At 44.3% G+C, this 15,356-nt stretch overlaps 1 protein-coding gene across 1 annotated transcript; it reads left to right on the top strand.

Annotated features, from left to right (window-relative positions):
- Nucleotides 1-359: 359 nt before the first annotated feature.
- LOC134016690 (ectonucleoside triphosphate diphosphohydrolase 4-like) lies at nt 360-11,667 on the top strand (the record flags this gene model as incomplete). Its single annotated transcript, XM_062456020.1, is given in 14 exon segments — nt 360-595; nt 1,826-1,929; nt 5,049-5,246; nt 5,900-6,105; nt 6,758-6,908; nt 7,043-7,146; nt 7,267-7,326; nt 7,614-7,744; nt 8,493-8,659; nt 9,157-9,481; nt 10,474-10,559; nt 10,671-10,755; nt 10,757-10,833; nt 11,409-11,667. Coding segments are annotated over 14 exon segments (2,189 nt in total), but the record flags the coding sequence as incomplete, so codon positions are not given.
- Between the last annotated feature and the right edge of the window lie 3,689 nt (nt 11,668-15,356).

The following is a 15,356-nucleotide window of genomic DNA, read 5'->3' as shown; positions in this document are numbered from 1 at the left end:
GGTCTGCTCTGCCCTCCTTATGTACAGTCTGTTCCTTACTCACTGATTTGGCATCATATCAGGTTTGTATGAAAGAACTGTGCCATAGTCAATTGCATTATGCTCTAGATGAATGGGGTTGTTTGTACTCTCGACACATAGTAAGGTTGCAATTTCCATTTGCTTTGATTTGTCTTGAATCATTTCACACTCAAATTCAGGAGTACATAATTGTATATGGATTATTCAGTGTACCCTTAGTATCTGTAAAATCTCGGACTTGTCACTGGCTCCACACATAATTTAAATGATGCTATGACTGGTCAGTGTTTTGAACCTGTTGTACACTATGATTTAACTCGTTTGTGTTGTCTTGATAGGTGTGGACACAGAGGAGCTGGAGGAAGAGCTGAAGTCCCTATTGGACGAGTCTGCCACAGATGGACAGCCCGGACTGCCACAAGTTCCTTCTGAACCCCTCCCATCCGGAGGAGCTTCCTCTGCACTCAGTGACAGTTTCCTCGACTCCCTGCCCCCTGTACCCCACTCCCCCTTTGGGATCACTGACGAGGAGTTGGACAGAGAGTTGAGTCGCCTCACTATTGCTGACCCAGGTGTGACATGTCCTCCTGAATATGTTTTCGATTGGCCCAGACAATGCTTATGTGCAATGAAGGATATTTGAGATATTTACGAATGTGAACCAGACTATGGCAACATTAGTATGAGGTTGCTTATGCTATTGGAAAAGGTCCCAAGGTACTACCTCTGGAGGCATAATAAGAAAAGGTACACTGAATTTAAAATAATATTGAAAAAAACCTCAGAGTGAACTGTCCCTTTAAGACTTTTTAAAGCTATACTGCTACTGTATGTAATTCCCTTTTGCCCTAGCATTGGGGGCCAGCACTTTTGCAGTCTCCCTCGTTGTCCCATATCTTCTCTATATCCTTAGTGTGCAAACATGTCCCCTCACCTCAAACTGAATTGGGCCAGGTGTATTCCATTTGATTTTGAATTCTGGTGAAGTCTCCCAACTAAAAGAGCAAATCAAATCAGTTACGCTGTCATGAAGACCAAGGAACTGCCTGTGGAACTTGGAGATTAAGTTGTTCGGAGGCAAAACAATAGGGGACGGTTATTAAATATTGGCAAAGCTTTGAACCTTCCTAGAACCGATACTGAGTCCATTGTTACAAAATAGAAAACACATTTTGTTGAGAAACTGGACGAGGAGGGACATTTTCATAAATGCGATCACAAGGCCAGCTATGACACTTACAGTTGCAGAGTGCATTTGCTGAAATGGGAGAAACTGATCAGAGATCCACATTCTCTTCAGCCGTTCACAGATTTGAGCGAGAAGCAACCTCTGAACCTGGTGTTTGTCAGAAGCCATATGACAGACCATGAGACCTTCTAAAAGAAGATAGACAATGACTAAAAGACTGAAAATAGCTTTCCACACAATTCATCTGTCTCGGCAGACATTTGCAGAATTTAAATATGCAAAGTATGCAAAATATGCAAAGTTCATACAGACATATCCAAGAAGACTCAGCTATAATGGCTGCCATCGGCTTATTTATAAATATATCAATTTTAAGAAATGTTTTATTATTTATTTATTTGAGAAATGTTTTTCATTTTGGAAAAAAATGAAATTATTCAGTATGAATATGTTGAATTTATTGCGCTGGTGAAGGGAAACAAAAATATTTCAATCCATTAAAATGTTAAGGTGTAACGAAATGCAGAAAAGGTTCACGGGAGGCGAGTACTTTCTGATGGCACTGTGTATGTGTGAACCAGGCTTGTACCAATTGTTGTTTCTGCCTCCCTCTAGGTGTATCGCAAAGAGGCCGTATCTCAAAGAGGCCGGAGACAGCTCAGTGACCGGCCCAAGCTCACTCGATCCCTGGGAGTGCCTGAACTGACCAGCCCTGAGAAGTCTGTCTCAGGAGGCTGCAAAGAGTCTTTGGAAAAAGCAATCGATGAAAAACAATGTATTTTGTAACATGTATATCGCTGTTTGTTATGTCTTTAATTTTATTTGTTTCCTTTTTAAACTTTCGATTTTAAGAGAGGCCTTTTAAAAATTGTATCTGTATCTGTTTCACTGTAATAAAATGATTGAAAAGTAAGATGACAAATAATAGTGCCTGATGATTCTAATTGGTAAGAATGTGATTCTGTTTTCCTCTAAATGTATAGTGGGATTAATATGCAAATGTGTGATCTACACTCACCGAGCACTTTATTAGGAACAGTTTTACTTTATTACACCATGCACATTCATGCAATTATCTAATCAGCCAATTGTGTGGCAGCAGTGCAATGCATACAATCATGTAGATACGGGTCAGGAGCTTCAGTTAATGTTCACATCAACCATCAGAATGGGGAAAAACTCTGATCTAAGTCACTTTGACTGTAAAATTGTAAAATTGTTGGTAGCAGACAGGGTGGTTTGAGTATCTCAGAAACTGCTGATCTCCTGAAATTTTCACACACACACTAGTCTCTAGAGTTTGCAAAGAATGGTGCAAAAAACAAATCCAGTGAGCAGCAGTTCTGCAGACAGAAACACCTTGTTTATGAGAGACATCAGTGGAGACTGGCCGTAATGCAAATAACCACAGATTACAACAGTGGTGTGTAGAAGAGCATCTCTGAACACACAACGCATCATGACTTTAAGTGGATAGGCTACAGCATAAGTTTTAAAAAATAAATAATAATAAATACCTAATAAAATGTTCACTGAGTGTATGTGTTCCACACTCTTTTGTTCATTATATTCTTGATGTTGCAAGTCTACCCAGATCAAATATAACTACTGTCAACTAAAGGCCTAATGCACATTGTCTTATTGTATTTTATGATTGTGTGAGCATAACATTTTTTGTCATTTTGGAAGGTGATGGGGAAATTACAGCAAGTTTTCAGACTGCAGAATGTCATTATATGAGGACCACCATGTCAATACAGACAGCCAAGTCATGGCTCCTCAAGATGGTTCTCTTCTTAAATTTCACACTTGAAGAGAATGGATACCCAGGGTGCATTTACATGTGACTACCACCAGATGGTATCAAACATAATTGGAACATGTTTATTACGGCAGTTTATTACGGCGTTTTGCTGTTTGTATTATTTATTTATTTAGCTTGCTATCTATACGCAACACACCGCTATGCTCGGAAATTGCGACAGCTTTGCTGTATTTTGATGTGGAAATTATCAAAGTTGTCTGTTGCAGTCCGAGACCTATGTCTATGTATTCCTTTAATGGTGCTTATAAACTACATCTCAGGTAATCAAAATATATTTATATTATGGCCCATTTTCAAATATTACCTGATCGTAAGAATAGTGTAGTAAGTTTGAGAACGTTACACACCTGCGCGTGCGCATATCTTGAATTGAGTCCTCTCCTGTCCTGCCCCTCCGCGTCTCTAATTTCAGTTCATGGACACGTCGTTGAACGTGGGAAAAAATGACCGTGATAGCTAGCTAACTTGAACGAAAAAAATTGGGAAAAACATGTCAAAACAGCTCTTTCTGCCGTCGGTGTATTTGCTTACACCTAACTGGTAAGTATTCTCTGCTTACGTCTAACTACCTATGCGATTTCAGCTGGGGTCGACGCCGAATTTCACCAATTTAGCAAGCTAGCTAGCCTGTTTGCTAACATAACATACGGGTCAGCATAACAACAGAATAGCTAGTTAGCTAGCTAGTTGTAGTGTAACCGTACTAGCTAGCTAAAGGGAAGCTACTCAATTTCACATGGAGTTTCCGTGTTTCTAACCGGTGCTATTGAACTAGGCTAGCTGTCTAGCCAATTACCTAGTGCTAGGTGGGAATAGAAGTTATCGTTTTCAGGTAAGTTACTGCAAAGCTAAATAAGAGTCTGATCTGATGGTACTGATCATGCTAGCTACGCCGATAACATCACAGGAAGTTTGACATCTTGAACACCTGAAGGAAAGCGGACACATCATCAGAAAAGCACGTAGGCTAGCTAGCTGGCTGGCTAACATTAGCTTGTAATTTTGCCAGGCAGTGCCCATTTGAAAAAATCGATTTTTCGCAGTCTAGCTGGCTATACATCTGTAAGTCAGCATATTGATTAGCTAACTTCTTGTTATATGAACGTGTACATATTCATTCTATCGGAATATATTCCACGACCATTGTCAAAGACCTGTGTCAGTCTACAGTGGCACAAGGTGCTTTAACCTTGCCGTCTACTTTGTTGTCAAGGCATTTTTTGTGTAAAACTGAGTGAGTGTACCTCGCTTTCCGTGACATACTTTGTTCAGTAGGTAACAATATGAGTCTGTACTGGTGTTTATGGAATAACAAAGCATAAACATAATTTAACTTCAATTGTATCCTTATACTAAACACCAGAACATTAATTCACATTAAAACTTGCATTGAAAAAATAATATTTACTTGACGCCTTTGACAAGAAGCGATGCGTTCTAATTTAAGCACCTTCCTGCCCAGGTTGATCAGGATGATACTCCTAAGAAGTCCATTGAACAGACGGAGACGGTAAGGGTGTTTGGATGCCGACACCTTCAGCCGTGTGTCTCCAATTGGACCTACACATCGGAAGACCTTTAAGCCATGGGAAGGTAGGCAGCGGTCATGTAAAACACCCAGGATAGGACCATTCAAAATACAGCATGAATAGTCTAAACATTAAAAAAAAAAAACATTTTAAAATGCACTGTTTTGCATTACATTACATCAGGCCTGCCCAACCCTGTTCCTTAAGACCATCATGTAGACTCATTTAAATTCTAACAAACCACACCTCATTCAACAGCCAGAGATCCCATTGACCTGCTAATTGGTGGAATTTGTGTGCCAAATTCGGGGTTTGAATGACAACTTACATGATGGTAATCTCCAGCAACAAGATTGTGTGGCCCTATATTATGTTATTAAATGTATTTTATCATGGAAATATTTAAAATGTGTTGAAATGGAGTGTGTGACAGATGTGAATTGTGGAGGTGTGCTGAGCCTGTTGTGTCCTGTCTCTCTCCCAGGATCAGCTTCTCCTGCCTTTTCCCAGCCTCCTGGCACTTCAGCCTGTCCCCTGTGGGGCTCCCCCGCCTCCTGCTGCCCTCCTTCAGGCAGCTGCTGTTCGTGAGCCTGCTGGCAGGACTCCTGGGGCTGCTCTACCTCCTGCTGGTGATGGGCAAGGGCCAGTATAGCTGGGCCAGCCAGGACAACCAGTTTCATAGGTGAAACCTTAGAGATGCTGGAAGACATTACGTTTTTAATACAGTAAAGTGTCCCTATGGCCGCGTGGATTGACTCCGGTTTCCTCCCATAATCCAAAGACAAGCAGGTTAGGGTAATGGGGGAGGGGGGCATTAACAGGCTGTTACTATAAAAGAACATGTATGGTCAGTAAACCTACTATAAATACTACCTATAAATAAAGCTCAATAAATAGACATTATGCGCCAGGGCTAGGTATGGCTAGTTTTCTACTGAATCTTCTGTGGCACCACACAGGGAGAGGACAAACTAGATGCTTATTTGTTGTAAATTCTACTTTTCCATTGTAAGAAAGGTTTGATCGTCTGACCACTGTGGTTTTAATATCTGAGCTGTGGGAGAGAGCTCTGTACTGCACTTCCCTGTACCCTGTTCCCGTGAGGACATTTTACTACACAAAGCCTGAATTGTAATTCATGACAGCAGTACCTTTGCCAGCCTAGTGGCTTGTGAATGGTAATGATAGGCAGATATGTCAAATAAAGGTCAAATTAGAAGACCTTCTCTTTTCCCGTTATGCTCTGCAGATTTTTGTTCTGTGCCTCAGCAGGACGTAGTGTCTCTTCGTTCTTTGTGTTGGCACTGACGTCCTCCGTCTCTCTCACACACACAGGCACTTTGCGCATGTGACCGACATAGACGCCACCGACACCAGCAACCCCGAGCTGAACTACGGCCTGGTGGTGGACTGCGGCAGCAGCGGCTCCCGGGTCTTCGTGTACTGCTGGCCCCGGCACAACGGCAACCCCCACGACCTGCTGGACATCCGGCAGATGAGGGACCAGCACAGGAAGCCCGTGGTCATGAAGATAAAGCCTGGTGAGGTCACCTGCAGGGGGGAAGCAGGGGTTATGTTTCCCACAAAGAACGTAGAGACGAAGTGGCCCGTCAGCGAGCGGGGTGGCCAGTCAAGGGCGGAGGTGGTGTAAATAGGATTTCTGTGCTGCACACACCTTTTGTAAAGTTTGCACAACCTAGTGGGCTGTTAAAGTTAATATGGCACTCAAGCGTAACTACTGTAAATTCCTACCATCTTCCTTTTCAAACAATCAAAATGGCTGCTATACTATTTGAGCTCCTATTAAAACCATACTAAAATTTTGAAACATTCTACCTTTCATCCTAAGCCAAAACACCTTTGGGATTTGGGTGCAGCTGCTTCATATTGGGCCTGGGACTGAAAGGGCTAAAGTGTTAACGTTAACTTTTAGTGCAAGCAGTCTCTTAAGGCATTCTTTCATCGCAAAATGTGCTGAGTAAATGGAACAACGCTGTTAATTCAAAAATTAACCTTCCCTTTGGAGCGATCTGTTCTTTCCTTCATCTCCATGCAGTTTGTACAGTGAACAATATACTGCTACTAGTGTTTAGAAGAAGCAATTTTTACACAAGCTTTTATGCTCAATTCAACAAGGTTGTTAGGCTGGTGGCTTTGTTGGCGCTCTATTACTTTTTTGTTTCTGCTTGGTAGGCATCTCAGAACTGGCCACAACACCAGAAAAAGCCAGTGATTATATCTACCCTCTGCTGAGCTTTGCTGCCCAGCACATCCCAAAGAGCAAGCACCAGGAGACCCCCCTCTACATCCTCTGCACTGCTGGAATGAGGGTCCTCCCAGAGAGGTATCTGCTACATGCACTACTTCACTCATTTCTCTCACTTATTCAGGTCAGATGTGATTTTTTAAAGTATTTTTTATCTGTACATGCTTGTTCTGGTAGCCAGGTGAATGCTGTTGACCTCGCACTTTTTTCAGTCAACAGGAAGCGTTGTTGGAGGATTTGCGGACTGACATCCCAGTGCATTTTAACTTCCTGTTTTCCGACTCCCACGTGGAGGTCATATCCGGCAAGCAGGAGGGTGAGTCTTCTTGTTTGAAAGCGGGGCATTAAGCTGTTCGAGAACTGTACGTGCATGTCATCTCCTTCCTGAGGCAGTGCTTAAGACAAGCAGAGTGACTCCGCTTTACTGTGTGAACAGGTGTGTATGCGTGGATCGGGATCAACTTTGTCCTCGGGAGATTCAACCATGTAGACGATGGTAAGTATCTTAAGATCCTGACGATAGCCTTCTTTCTCACACTGCACATATTGTCATGATTTTAAAGTGAAAAATGCAAGGACCCTTGAACCCTTGCTCTATCTATCTTAATTTTATCTGTTTATTTTCTTCACCCATGTTTTCTTTTACATGACATTATAGTAATTTGGCTGACGCTCTTATCCTGAGTGATGTACGATTTGAATAAGTGCAAATCATAACCAGGGACGATTTCTTCTTTCTTCATGACCCTCTCCTCTCTCCTGGCCTGGCCTCCCCGCCTCTAGAGAACGAGGCGGTGGTTGAGGTGCAGGTCCCTGGCAACGACCAGCAGGAGGCACTAGTGCGCAAACGGACCGCCGGCGTGCTGGACATGGGGGGGGTGTCCACGCAGATTGCGTACGAAGTGCCCAAAACTGTAAGCTTTGCCTCTCCACAGCAGGTTATTATCACCACGATTTCCCTTCTTTTACGTTTCCTTTGGTTTTGTTGCTCACGCCGTTTCCTCCCCTGTCTTCCCTGCCTCTGGTGTATCTCCACCTATCCTGTTCCTCCCCACCCCACCCCACCCACTGTGGGCTGAGTCACTCACTGTGTTGGATGAGCGTTCTGGAAGTCTAAGGTTACGATATGAGTGCTGCATGCCGCAATGGCTTTGAAATGCCAGTGTCACCACATATCCGCTAAATGACTGAGAAAATATGTGCTGCAGGTGGTAGGAACGTAGTTGAGCAGGTTTTTTTTTTTTGAGCAGGTTTTTTTTTTTTTCTTTCTCTAGAGTGATAAAGATTAACATGCTATTTATGGCAGTAGATAAATGAACTGGCATTCTTTTGCATGTTATTACCACATACTGTAGGTATCTCTGCATTCTTCTTTAGTGTCTAATCAGGCATTTCCTTTGTACAGAACCGTCAATTACTGTGATTCATAGACATTCTATTTTTAATGTGAATACCAGGGCTGCAGTGCCAGGTCTTACTAACACTGGGTGGAATTGAACATTAATATGAGTGTAGAGGATCATTATGGAATTAATTCCTCTTACCCGCATGTGCGAATATTGATGGATTTCTTTTTCCAGCTTAAATCTTTTGTGCGTAGCAGCCAATGATAGGTGCCCGTTCACTGAATTTTGGCTTTGGCTGATGGGCGGTGTCCTGCAGGAGGAGGTGGCAAAGAACCTGCTGGCGGAGTTTAACCTGGGCTGCGACGCCCATCGCACCGATCACGTGTACCGCGTCTACGTGTCCACCTTCCTGGGCTTCGGCGGGAACGCCGCTCGCCAGAGATACGAGGAGAACATCGTCGGGAAGACCCTCCTGCGGAACAAGTAAAGCAAACCTTTCAACCCACGTGCTCCTATCCACAAATGCACCAGTCTGTGTCATTCTAGCACGGGGTTATAGGTTTATAACTGCATTTCCCACAAAACCCTGTGAGAGAACCCCGTAGCTTCTCCTCGTGTGATGATACAACCTTCATTTGTGATTTGTCATGTACAAACAAGGAAAAAATTACTCAAGCCAAATTAATAAGGTGTGTATCATAATGGGCTTACAAAGTTGAACATACAGACCGCCTTCAAGGAACTTAAGGCTGCATTTTGACATTTCTATTCCTGTATATGATGAAGTTTAAGTTAAGCTTTCACTTCTGAATGTACCTATATGAGTTAATAGGCTTAGTCATGGTTTGGCCGGTCCTGAAATACAGATTTTCTTTCCGAGAATGAAATGCGTATATTCCTGAGGCTTTGCCTACATTTTGTCTGAAAGGCAGTAGACGTGGATGTTGGTGCATTACTCACTGTGCTGGTTGTGTCTCCAGGCTCCTGGGCCAGCACGTGGGGGAGACGGTGGACTTGCCGTACCTGGACCCCTGCCTGCCCGTGGACCTGCAGGATGAGGTGGGCCCGTCCGGGCAGAGGGTCCATCTCCGGGGCACGGGAGACTTCAACCTCTGCAGGCAGCTGCTGCTGCCCTTCCTCAACCACACCAACGACACACAGTCCTCACTCAACGGCGTCTACCAGCCGCCCATCGACTACCGCAACAGCCAGTTCTACGGCTTCTCTGAGTTCTACTACTGCACCGAGGACGTTCTGCGCATGGGTGGAGGCTACAACGCCACCAAGTACAGCCGTGCTGCCAAGGTATTCTGCCGGGCAACGCCTACACCCTACACCCCATCTCTATTTCTAATCCTATCTGTAACACTACAGATAGCTCAAACCTACACGCTGACATTAAGCCTCTGAAAGCCCCCACATCTTTGTCAGATGTGAAGTCTGACTGTGAAATGTGAAGGTATCTACTTCTAGTCAATTCAAGTTTATTTGTGCAGCACATTTCAATACAGTTGCAGCTCAAGTGTGGTTTCACAAAGTACTAAAGTGATAAAACGATAAAACCCAATCATACAGCGTCTCTCTGTCTGGACAATTTATGAACCCTAGTCAGCAACCGCTTTCCAAGATAAAAGTACAATTTTATTGAAAGTCACACCGGCCAGCGTGAAGAAACAAGTTTTCAGTACAGCAACCTTCAACACACTGGTCATATGGCCCGGCTTAAATACCCTTACCTTTGACGCACATGTCTATCTTATCTGTGAGGTCCTATCTGTTTCTTACAGGATGACATAGGTTTTGTTCATCAACATTACATTTTTTTAATTTAGCAGATGCTTTTAATCCAAAGCGACTTACAAGTGCATAGGTTCTTCAACAAGTTAAAGCATCACATCCATAACTAGTAAAATACACATGAAGTGTTGTTCTAAACATATAGTCATCATAAGTGCAAATGTGATGCAAATTTTTTTTTGGGAGGGGAAGGACTAAGGTACAGTTTGAAAAGGTGTGTTATTAGTCTGTGTCGAAATAGGGGGAGGGATTCTGCTGTCCTGACAGTGGTAGGCAAGTCATTACACCACTGAGGAACCAGAACGAACTGGTTCTTCAGTGGTTCCTTACATGCCTAGATATGCATGCTGAACCCTTCACAGAAATGATATCAAATGAATACATCCCTATCCGTCACCATCCCAACCCTGCATGGGTACTATACTTAGGGTGTTTTGGGAGAGCACTGTAGCAGTTGAGTGGAGTGGATTTCTGTCATTGTTTTTGTGTGTTCCCTGCAGAGTTACTGCGCCACCCAATGGAGAACCCTGAAAGAGCATTTTGACCGGGGCCTGTACGCCTCCCACGCTGACCTGCACAGGCTCAAGTGCGTCTTTTCTGACCGGCCCGACTCTTCTCCTTGTACAGTAGGCCAATCCTGAGTGTGTTGAGTGTCCCCTGTGCGAATGTGAAATGTGTGCTCCTTTACTGCCTGCAGGTACCAGTGTTTTAAATCCGCGTGGATGTATGAGGTCTTCCACTCCGGCTTCTCCTTCCCCACCACGTATGAGAACCTGAGGACCCGCCCTGCTGGTCTACGACAAGGAGGTGCAGTGGACCCTGGGAGCCATACTTTACAGAACACGCTTCCTTCCTCTGAGGTACAGCGCTATCCTCACTCTTTCACTCTTATTTACACTTCAAATCTTATTTGTAGTACTTGACAACATTGCCAATGAGGTGACACAGTTTGACTCCTTTCAAGATGTTTCAATGGGGTTAGAAAATGTAACTTGTAAAGTGAACCGTAACTTAAAACAAGCTAATATTTTATATTTGCTTTTAAGGTTTTAAGACTTACTACAAGACTAATATACTTGTGAAGACCAAAGCCTTTGCATTCTTTGTCATCCTGCCAACCGTATGCTATATCCTTCAAAGGTGTCTGAATATAGCACATTACATATAGTTGACAGAATCTGTTGAGAAACTGAGAGTATTTGGAAGATTTCATGCAGTATATGAAGCGAGGTGTTCCTGTACTATTACAGAGAAGGTTTTTGCCTGTTGAAAATGGACATAGTCATGGTCTCATCCTTGTTTTCTCTACTTCCTCCTCTTTCATTTGCTCTCTCTCTCTCACTTGCTTTTCTCTCTCTATCCTCCCTTCTTTACATTTTCACTGTTCTTTCTCTCCTTGTTTGTCCTGCTTTCTCCTCTCTCGCCCTCTCCTCAGGGACATTCAGCAGGAGATCCTGAAGGGGGCGCACTCGCACTGGCGCCGCAGCTTCTCCTTCGTCAACAACCACTACCTTTTCCTGGCCTGCTTCCTGGTGGTGGTGCTGTCCATCCTGCTGTACCTGCTGCGGCTGCGTCGCTTCCACCGGCGCATGAACCAGCGCAGCATCACCACCACCTCCTCTTCATCCTCCTCTTCCTCCGTGCAGTGGGCCGAGCAGGGCCTGGCCTCGCCCTCCGTCCTCGTCACACTCTAGCCTGCGGACCGGAGGAGCCGCCATGTCAAGGCCTTTGGTCAAAAGGCGGGCCCAGACCGCTCGCTTGAGGCCCCACGGGACTGGATTGGAGACCCCGGCAAACTGGGGGAGGGGGGTTCTCCTTGTGTGAAATGAGCTGGGGCAGTGACGTGTTTTTTGAACGGAATCTCGGGTTTAAAAGATTAGACTGCTGCACAGCTGTGGTCGCGGCCTTTACTGTAATTAAGCAATGAGATTTTTAATGATTTCTTTCGTTGTTTTTGTCCTGTGTTAATTTATTTTTTGTCAATCATGTTTGCCTTTTTAAAAATACGAAGGAGGCTCTGAGAGTGCAAGGGGTGGTTGAGGTCGGGGCTTTCTCATTGGGGCCACACAGGAACCGGTCCTTGATGGTGGAGATGGCTGGTTTTCCGTTTGGGTCCCCTGAGTGACGCTGCCAAAGAGAGTGCTGTAGGAATGTTGAAGTATCTTGACTGAAACGGCATTTTTACTGGACATGCATCCCCTGGTACTGCCACTAGGTGGCAATCTCTCCACTCCGATACACTTAAATGACACAGTGCAAAGCACTGTTACATTTACCCCTTTCATTAAAGCCGTGCACGGCGAGAGGGTCCTAAGAATCCTGTATTCTTGATGTGAGCATGAGCTCCGGAGCGAAAAGTCAAACTCTGCATGAGCGTTGCTGGTTTAGCATGTCATAATGGATGGTCAAAATAATCAGAACTGTGTGAATACTGTGCTGTGATCCATCCCGAATGTCGGTGTAGAAACCCTGGACATAGGAAGCGAATCTACCGTATTTCAAGCACGTTCCACTTTCGGACTACTCCCGTCAACCTGAGACTACAGGGAAGTCTGTCGCGGAAGAGCCACGTCGGTGCCTGTTGTAGGTGTGTGTGGCGGGAGGAAGCGCCGTCATATCGCAAGCGGGAACCAGAGGCTCGGAGTCCCTTCCGTCTCGCGTTTTTAGCGTATCTTTTTAACATTGTAAAAGGTCTGCGAACAATGGATAGTGTACACAAGCTGTTGCCAAGAACTGCCTTTGTGGTGAAAGTCTGTTTTTTCTTATTCTTTTTTTCTTTTTGTAACAGAATTTTCATTCTAGTGTCTTTTTTCCATCAGCTGTACAGGTAGCATTTCTCAGTGGTCTCAGACTTGTTACACGGAGGGCTGTGTATAAGCAGGTTTTCATTCCAATTAATGCTGCCTTAATTGATTCCAATTCCTCATTCAGCCATATGCATTTAACTGCAGTAAAGCACAGAATAAAAACAACTTAGACAACGCTAAGAACATATTTCACTTTATATGCAGTATGCAAAACTACAGCCCTAATTCACCAAATTGATATAATTATATAATCAAGGTCTTCGGCTGGATTAAAAGCCAGCATACACACGGACCTCCGTGGCATCAGTTTAAGACCACTGCTCTGAACAAAAACAGTGCAATAAGTTTTCATTGTGGTCTTATCACTGTGGAGGGCGTCTCCCACTGACGTCGGCTTTCAGCGAGACTGAGGGCCTGAGCGCTTATGGGCAGGTTGGATGTGGAGGTCTGTGCCTTGTGCCAGTAGGTTTGTGGTAATTGTAGGGGGAAGCAGATATCAGGTGGAGACTTCTCTGTAATCTCTTGCAAACACCCAGCTTCATTTTTAGAAGCTGTGGTGTCAATGCTGTATGCACATAGTTTGTGAAAGACAAGATGCCATATTTATAACATGTACAGAAAACAGTTTATGGTTGCACGAAGGAGTGTCATTGGTAATATTGCTGACAATCTTGTTGCTGTTTAAAGAAATAAAAGAAAGTCCACTGCTTTTAGTCTTTCCGGTCCTTTCCATTCTGTTTCACACAGTAGAAGACAAATCAAATTGACTACATTTGTAGTCTTTACTGAAAAAGTAACTTTTGTAACTTTCCCGTTTGCTGTTTAAATGCAAATAGAGTGCAATGATAATGTAAAGATGAGGGCAATTTGGTTAAGGGTTTTTTTATTTTTTATTATTATTTTAAATAATTTTATACGTGGAACCTTGTTCATATACTTAACATGTAATGGCAGCTTTCTTGTAAGGCAAATTCCTGCAATTGTTTTTGAAAGATTTATTTATTGCTACATAAAAAATACTATCAACACTGGTTGGGAGAACATAGTGGTTGCATTTAATGAAACTATTGTGTAAAGAACAGAGCTCTTCGGAATGATTTGTGTTTCCATTCCTGCAGGTGGAAGGATTGGTTTCATTTGCTATTTCCCCTGGATTACTGTTACATAGCAAACAAGCAGTTTAACTGTTGTCATGAACAGTGCCTGGCTGCTTGTCTGATGACCCCTGTAATCGGCTCGCTTCACATGAACCATTGCATAACGGGCTGGTTTGGTGCATGCTATGCCAAAATAAAGTAGTAATGATACCCCCTTAGTTCTTTAATCAAATGACAAATCACCGAAACTGACAATATATCAGTTTCTGGACAGGAGGAAATGAAATATAACCTCTTATTCTACTTGAGTTTGTATTTTTACAAAAATCTCAGGCAGGCATACCAACTCTGTGATAAAATATTTTCAAACATTCATTTTAAGCCTAATGAACAGTCAATTCTGTTAAAGGGTGTGGTTTGATTTTGAATGGAGTGATGTATTGGGTGAAAAGGGAGAATGTATTTATTGTCTCTGTCTCAGTGAAGAGGCGGAAATTGCAGAGGAGATTGCGAGGCCATCTTCTGGTGATGTGCGGCCTGGGTAAACAAGCAAACGCATATTTATGGTCGTCACGGTCAGGGTTTACAAGCCCCCGGTGGTGAGGGGGGCAGATGTGGGAGGATGTCCGTCAGGCACGGCTCGCCACTGACGGCCGCTAATGACCTCCTCCTGCTCCCGCCGGTAGCCGCTTTCTCATTAGAGAGCGTGTTAGCGCTGTGCCCTGTCTCTCTGCCGCTGGGTGGCCCTGTTTTGGGTGCGCGGCGGGGGTTTGTTTTTAATCTGCGGCCCAGCTCCTGTGCGTGTGTCGGGTTTCGGGCCTGCCCTGACGTAGCTGCTGACGGACAAGCCAGACAGGAGCCAGGCCCCCCCGGGGGAGGGGCAGCCGAGGAGAAGCAGGGCCCCAGGAGGAGGTGGGAATGATGGGACGCGAGCACCCCCTCTCCTTACATCCCACCGTTCTTTAGGAGACGTTTTTATTGCCTCTGCTTTGAATCTTAACAGTGGGGTTTTTGGGTGAGTATTCCCTGGCAGAGGGAGAATAGAGGGGAAATCCCTCTGTTCACTGGGCTTTTCAAACCTCTGATTCCTGAGTGTCAGGTTGAACTGAAACAACAGCATTTATCTGGTCAGGCAGGAGGGGCTGTGCGGTAGTAGAGTAAGGGTGTCGTTAATCCAGTGAGCTGTGGGCTCGAGACGAGTGCTGTCACAGCTGGCTCCGTAACCACGATCCCTGTCCTGTCTCAGAATCTCTCCTCCATCAGTCCAATCACAGACGTCACGCAACCCACCCCCCAAACAGCATTTGTCATGGCATGCCTTTCAAACTCTCATTGGCCCCAAGGTGAAAAGGCGCACACAAAAGAGAAAACTCATGTCAATATACTCTCTCCCTCACTTTCTCTATTCACAGACTACTGATTGCCACTGCCAGGCCTCTCTGTAGGCATGAGTCACTGCACTCTGCATTCACCCACCAC

Source organism: Osmerus eperlanus, unplaced genomic scaffold (assembly GCF_963692335.1).
Source record: "Osmerus eperlanus unplaced genomic scaffold, fOsmEpe2.1 SCAFFOLD_315, whole genome shotgun sequence".
Classification (NCBI taxonomy): domain Eukaryota; kingdom Metazoa; phylum Chordata; class Actinopteri; order Osmeriformes; family Osmeridae; genus Osmerus; species Osmerus eperlanus.
This window is presented reverse-complemented; position numbering and strand designations above follow the sequence as displayed.